This window comes from Chelon labrosus, assembly GCF_963514085.1.
Source record: "Chelon labrosus genome assembly, chromosome: 14".
NCBI lineage: Eukaryota > Metazoa > Chordata > Actinopteri > Mugiliformes > Mugilidae > Chelon > Chelon labrosus.
The window spans coordinates 4,476,717-4,484,377 of NC_140347.1; the positions used below are offsets into that span (position 1 = coordinate 4,476,717).

Here is a 7,661-nt window from a genome sequence, read left to right on the forward strand (position 1 = left end):
TGTGTATTTAGAGGATTTGTAGCTTTTTTTTTTAGCAATAAAATAAAATAAAAATAATAAAACTGAATGTGACACAAACATATTTTAATCTGTATTGTGTTGGTAATAATGAAAAAAGAAATAAGACATAAAACATAAGACATGTTTATTGGTCCCACACATGGGAAATTATCTTGTCACAGTAGCGCGGGAATTTGGCAAAAAAAATATACAAAACAGTAACGACTTTGACTTCGACAGGGGGAAAAAACCCCACAAGTACTAATTTGAAAAATATAAACAAAGAATAACAACGCTTCGAAAATTTATAGAGAAATATAAAGACATTCTGTATATACAGTGTGGTGGTGGAATAAAACTTTACAAATAAATAATTGCTAAAACTTTTAAAAAACTATAAGGTGGTGAAAATGAGTCTCCTAGCTATGGTTTGTTAAAAATGTGAGTTTAATTTATTAAAATCACACCAACGTTCAGTAAAGACACACAAATGCTGATAAGGTAAATTATTAAATGTTGGGTTTATCATTTTATTTATTATATTATTTAAAGTTCAGGGAGAAGGAATAATGAATGTCAGACGATCTGCAGCAGATAAACAGACTGTTTGTTGAGGCTTCTTCTTCTTCTTCTCTCACATTTTGTGTCTCTTCAGTAAACAGCAGCCCTCGGTCCAGAACGGCTGATGCTATATGCTAACTGAGTTTCTGAAATTTTAGATTTAAAAATAAACTGCTAATGCAGGTTTTAATTAAGGTTTATTTATTAAGAAATATTTATCGTGCATTCTCAAAGTGAGTAAACTGTGTTGTTAGCATGCTAAGGTTAGCTTCCAGCTCAGATCACATCAAAGCTAGGTACACCTCAGACTTAGAGCTAACTACACATCATCTGGATCGTTCAGAGCGACTGGTTTCCTGTTATTTAAGTAGGCGGCTAAAAATGTTCTTCACTCTGATCATTGAAGTTAAACCTGAGCTGTGCAAGAACATTTTTTATTTCCACCATCGTCCACTGTGACTCTCCTTCTGATACGATGACATAGTCATTACAGAAATTAAGCTTTGAGTCAAGAAATCAACTAAATGTTTCTGGTAACTGCTGATCAGTCGTCTTTAGCCCATTCCTCAGAACAGAACCACTTCAGTTCTGAGATGTTGGTGGGTTTCCTCACATCAACTGCTTGCTTCAGGTCCTTGTATAAAGAAAGTTATCATCTCTAGCTTCAACGTGTCTTAAACTCTAAACACAATGATCTACTTCCACCACCAGATATTAAATGTGTTTTCATTGGTTGCAGTGACGTACTGACCCAACACCATGACGACAAAACTACAATTTATATTATCACTGACATTGATTATTTGTTATTTGTTTATAATCATAATGTTTATCTCTAACTGATCTGATTCACTGGTAATATCTTCACTTTATCCCCAGCGTGAATGTATGGAAACATCCTCTCAGTGAAAGTGTGTGTGAAGGTGTGTATGTGTTTGTTAGTATCAAGGTCAGAGAACGACAGATTTCCTCTATTCCGGTCCAGATTCACTCTGATCCTCTGGAGCTTCTTCTCTACTGAGAGAACAGTGGGAGGATCTGTTGGTGAACGTGCTGAGTATTTACCTTCATAGAACCATATTCCCCACAATCCAGACACTATGTCTCTCTTCCTCTGGACAGACTCTGCTAACACACCTAGTGTCCACCATGTGTTATCTCCAACTTCAACATCCCAGCTGTGAGTCCCTGAGTTAAAGCCCTCAGAGCCCAGGACAGACCAGTTATAATCAAACCTCTCTGGATTATCAGGAAAATGTTGTTCATCTCCTCGTCTCACACTGGTCAGATCTTCAGACAGGATCAGTTCTGGATGAGCAGTGTTTGGATCCATAATGACAGGAGTGTAGGAGACCATGTCCTTCATCTTGTTCCAGATGTTGAAGGTCAGGTTGCCCAGATGTTTGGCCTGGTCTATCAGAGCTCCTGAGGGCAGCTGTGGATCATCCAGCAGGGGGCAGCGCTGGACTCTTTCCACTGCAGCCTTGTAGTTGTTCAGGAATGAGACGTCTTCAGCTCTCAGCTCCTCCTCTGTGGCTCTGACTGTGTCTGAAAGAGCTGCTATGTCTCTGCTCAGAGTCTCCATCTTCTCCTTCATCATCTGACTCTTCTGCTCCTCTTCCTCCCTCAGTGCAGCCATCCTGGCCTCCTCTTCCTCGTCTAGAAACTGGTGAAGCTTCTTGAACTGCTCCTTAATCTGCCTCTCTGTGTGTTGGGCCTGGACCTTGATGTGTTTTTCTGTTTCATCAAACTTCACTTTAACTTGTTCACAAACCTTTAACTTCTTCTTTAAGGGCTCCAGAGTTTCCTGAAGGTTCTTCTTGTGCTGTCGTGCAGCTTCATCGATGGGTCTGAAGCTGTGGTTGGAGTGTTTTTCTGAATCTCTGCAGACGAGACACACTGGCTGCTGATGGTCCAGACAGAAGAGTCTGAGTTTCTCAGAGTGCAGACTGCAGCGAGCCTCTGAAGATCTCTGATCTCTCTCCTGTAAGAAGGACTCACACAGGTTCCTCAACACCATACTAACAGGTGGTTCTTCCTTTGAAGATTTTCTCTTACAAACTGGACACTGTTGTGTTGGTTTCTCTCTCCACCAGTTCTTCAGACAGACTTTACAGAAGCTGTGGCTACATGACAGAACAACAGGATCTCTGAAGATGTCGTGACAGACCGGACAGCAGAGATCCTCCTCTGATCTGGAAGCCATTTAGTCTCTGAGTGAAGCTGAAACACAGCAGACACAAAGTCCAGTCAGTCATGGCTCTCCTCCATCTTCTACTAACTTCCCTGAAGCTTCCTTTGACTTTGAGTCCTGTTTTTGGTCAAACTCACCTTCAGTGTGTGGAGAGTCAGCAGCTTGAAGCAGCAGTGTTGTAGTTTTCCACTTTTCTCTCCTGTAGCTGGACTCACTCAGAGGAAGGTGTTAGTTTGGTCTGAAGGTGAATCTGATCGTCTGTGTCTCTCTTTAGTCTCACACAATAAACTGTTTCCTGGTTTGTCTCAGGTGAATCACGTGAGGGGGCGGAGCTACACCAGAACTCCTCTCATGAATGTAGAACTTTGACCTGTTAGTCAGGAGTGTTTCAGGCCAAAGGTGTTTTATTTTGAAGTGAATTGTTGATGTCCATGAACATCAACAGATTTTCACACAAATCCCGAAAGTAGGCAAAGATAGAACCCAATGAGCCAGTATTACATATAATTTCCTCCTTGTTTCCAGTATCTGCTGTGACCTCCTTGTAACTAAATGTTTCTGGTAACTGCTGATCAGTGGTCTACAGCAGCTTGGAGGAATTTTAGCCCATTCCTCAGAACAGAACCACTTCAGTTCTGAGATGTTGGTGGGTTTCCTCACATCAGCTGCTTGCTTCAGGTCCTTCCACAACATTTCTATTGGATTAAGGCCAGGACTTTGACTTGGCCGTTCCTAAACATTCATCTTGTTCTTCTTTAACCGTTCTTTCGTAGAACCACTTGTGTTCTTGGTTCTCGTTGTCTTGCTGCATGACCCAGTTTCTCTTCACATTCAGCTCATGGACAGATGTCCTGACATTTTCTTTTAGAGTTCACTGGTAGAATTCAGAATTCATTGGTCCATCAAAGACAACAACACCTGAGTCTCATTAGTTTGATTGGAAACACCTCTGAACAGGTGGGCTATAATTTGGCATTGAAATTAACTTTACAGATAAATATTATCTGATTCTGCTCATTTTTTTGTTTGTCTGCCACCATTTCATTAAACGCTACAAACTGCAAAACACACCTGCTCTCCAAACCCAGTCTCAACTCTTTAGGAAAGGTTTTTATAAATATTTTTTCCTCTAAAACAGATTCTGTCATTGTTTGCCAGCTGGTTTTGATCAAGTATTGTTGGAGAATTCATCATATTTGGCTCATTTTGAGGCCAACAGCTTGATTTCTGTCTTGAATGTTGCTCTTGTAAGACACAGGATGCCAGTTTACCACCAGGCTCCATTTTTAAGTTTCTGCTAGAAAAGAAGCAGGTTTGAATCCTCAATCCATTTTTGGGTTTGTGTAGTAAGTAGTGTGACTGTGATGTTTCCGGCTCTTTCAGGACACAAACTGATTGATTTCTTTAATATTTAACCCTGGAGGATGCAGCTTTATCCGCCGCACTCTCAGATTCTTTGTTCAGGACTTTCGGTAGCTCGCTCTGTGTTTGCAGCCTCCTTAACAAAGAGCCACTAATCTGCTGATAGCATAGAGCACAAGATGTGTTATCACTCCACTGTCTGCTCTACACTGAATGACCTGCTTGGACGTTTTAAGTGGAGGTCAGCAACACGGCAGAAGGAAGTTCAGCACAAGTTTTTTTTGTCTGTAATTAAACAACATAATATAATAATTAAAAGACATTTGTTATCCAGCTGGATAGTGGGAAAGTGAAGGTGAGTCAAGATATTAGAATCAACTTTGTTGTCAGTGGATACAACTAAAAACAGTTTGGCATTGAACCAGAAGTGTAAAAATGAACCATCATGTGGACAAGACAGGAGACTATTGGGACAATGTTTAGTGGACACATGAGACCAAAGTAGAATAGTTTGGTTTAAATGAGATGAAACAACACTGCATCATTCCAGCATCAGAACCTCATCCCTCCATCAAACATCATCCTACAAAGCAACCACTTGTTGGAAGAAGAATGAGATTTTAAATAACAGTAATACAACAAACTGAGCTGTCGTATAAAGATATCAGATAAATAAACCTCCAGGAGCAGCTGTATCTCCCTGTAGAGGAAAATAAATCTAACTTATTAACATTTTATGATGTCCAAACATCCACGGAGAGTAAAACCTTTATGATTCTTGTCTTTTATTTCCTTTATTTAATCAGGTAAAACTATGAGATCAGCTGCAACAAGGACACTTTTATATTATATTATTTATCGTCATTTAAGGTGTGCACCAGCAGTGCATGTACAAAAAAAATATAATAAAATAATAATTTACAGATGTCTGTGTATTAAAAATATATGTATGTTGAACTTAATTATTCTGTAGTTTTTGGTTATATGCATACACACCACAGTCCAGGTGTATTAAGAGGATTTGTAGCTTTTTTTAAGCAATAAAATAAAAATAATAAAACTGAATGTGACACACATATTTTAATCTGTATTGTGTTGGTAATAATGAAAAAAGAAATAAGACATAAGACATGTTTATTGGCCCCACACATGGGAAATTATCTTGTCACAGTAGCGCGGGAATTTGGCAAAAAAAATATACAAAACAGTGACGACTTTGACTTCGACAGGGGGAAAAAACCCCACAAGTACTAATTTGAAAAATATAGACAAATAATAATAATGCTTCAAAAAATATATAGAGAAATATAAAGACATTCTGTATATACAGTGTGGTGGTGGAATAAAACTTTACAAATAAATAATTACTAAAACTTTTAAAAAAACTATAAGATGGTGAAAATGAGTCTCCTTGAAGCTATGGTTTGTTAAGAATGTGAGTTTAATTTATTAAAATCACACCAATGTTCAGTAAAGACACACAAATGCTGATAAGGTAAATTATTAAATGTTGGGTTTATTATTTCATTTATTATATTATTTAAAGTTCAGAGAGATGAAATAATGAATGTAAGACGATCTGCAGCAGATAAACAGACTTGTTGAGACTTCTTCTTCTCCTTCTCTCACATTTTGTGTTTCTTCAGTAAACAGCAGCCCTCGGTCCAGAACGGCTGATGCTAGATGTTAAATGCTAACCAATTCTCTGAAATTTTAGATTAAAAATAAACTGCTAATGCAGGCTTTAATTATGGTTTATTTATTTAGAAATATTTATCGTGCCTTCTCAAAGTGAGTAAACTGTGTTGTTAGCATGCTAAGGTTAGCTTTCAGCTCAGGTCACATCAAAGCTAGGTACACCTGAGACTTAGAGCTAACTAAACATCATCTGGATCATTCAGAGCGACTGGTTTCCTGTTATGTAAGTAGGCGTCTAGAAAGATTCTTCACTCTGATTATTAAAGTTAAATCTGAGGTGTGCAAGAACATTTTTTATTTCCACCATCGTCCACTGTGACTCTCCTTCTGATACGATGACATAGTCATTACAGAAATTAAGCTTTGACCCAAGAAATCAACTAAATGTTTCTGGTAACTGCTGATCAGTGGTCTCCAGTTCAATAATACGCAGGATAAGATGTTACAATCCCTTGTGCCAAGATTCCAGGAAAAACACATTTAGAGGCCCTGTTTAACCAGGACACCCTACTAAACCTATGGTCATGTGATATGACGATTAACCTACAATCTACATGAACTAAGTAAATGCTGCTGGGTTGTAAGCCCACGGAGCAGCAGAGGATAATTCAAACCTTGTGAAACATAAGCTAACCAAATGCTGCTGGCTTGTATGGCCCGCTCAGCAGCAAACCATCGCTACCAACCAGCATGAAGACATCAGATACCTGGCCTAAACAACAGCAGTATGCAGCATGTCATTGGGGTTTTCAAGTGGGCACCTCCCTTCACCGATGTTTTCTTAAGTTAGGCCCACGACACCTCGAGAAGGCTTAACAGTGACTTCCAGCGTCCTGGAGTCACCCCTCTCCACACTGCCACTGCAACACACTATTTTCCTCACCTTTCAATGTCTATCAACAACTATTTCAATCATTAGCCTAGTCCTGTTATGAACCACGTAACAAACAAACAAATCTACTGTGATTCGCCCCATTGATGCTGACTGAACCACGAACCAACCGACCACATCTATCATGATTTGCAAACACACTAAAGTCACGCAGCCATCCTTACCTTTAGCTAGTTCCCCAGCTAGCATGCTTCCTACGTACCCAAAGCCACTCGCTCGCTCTCTCTGCTGCCCAGGACATGTTGCATACCGCAGTCCTCTGGATTCTTCCACCTATGCCCAGCTTGCCTTGGGGAGATCATGACGATCCAAGATGGCGGCGTGCATGGACGCAGCCGCTCAGTGCTCTCTCCGCATTAAATTAACTTATCCCTCTCCTGCTGTGCAATATTTATGACTCGTGCAATACTGCAGAATGTGAATTTGTGAATGTGAATGCTAGTGCACATGTGGTATGTTTTTTATCCTTTTCTTTCTCTTATGTTCTCTTCTTTTTATGCACTTTAAGAGACGGTACTTTTAATTTCGTTGTACTTGTGCAATGACAAATAAAGACATTCTATTCTATTCTATTCTAGAAGGGCAATCACCAATTTTGCTACAAATCCACGGCAGCCCACTTCTACCGGGCGGACAAAAGCCCTCCCGCCATTCTGCTCTGCGTCTGCTGCTAACTCTGTATACTTAGCTCTCTTACACTCGTTAGCCTCCTCAACTCTATCTTCCCACAAAACAGTCAGCTCTATAAAATAGACTACTTTCTCTGGCTCAGACCACAACAGTAGATCTGGCCGTAGACTGGTGCTCGCTATCTCGGTTGGAATAACTAGTTGTCCATTTAAATCCGCCCTCATCTCCCAGGCTGCTCCTACTCTTAGCTGTCCTGTGTTATGCCTGATGCCTGCTAGTCTAACCTTTTCTCCCTCCCGTACAAACTTAATGTGTCTATACTCT

General features: G+C 39.8%; 1 protein-coding gene across 1 annotated transcript; it reads right to left on the reverse strand.

The window, feature by feature from the left end:
• Positions 1-1,396: 1,396 nt before the first annotated feature.
• LOC311499643 (nuclear factor 7, ovary-like) lies at positions 1,397-2,890 on the reverse strand (the record flags this gene model as incomplete). Its single annotated transcript, XM_084560715.1, has 1 exon — positions 1,397-2,890. Exon 1 carries the CDS (start codon positions 2,765-2,767, stop codon positions 1,397-1,399), a length of 1,371 nt encoding a protein of 456 aa, XP_084416841.1. The 5' UTR covers positions 2,768-2,890.
• Between the last annotated feature and the right edge of the window lie 4,771 nt (positions 2,891-7,661).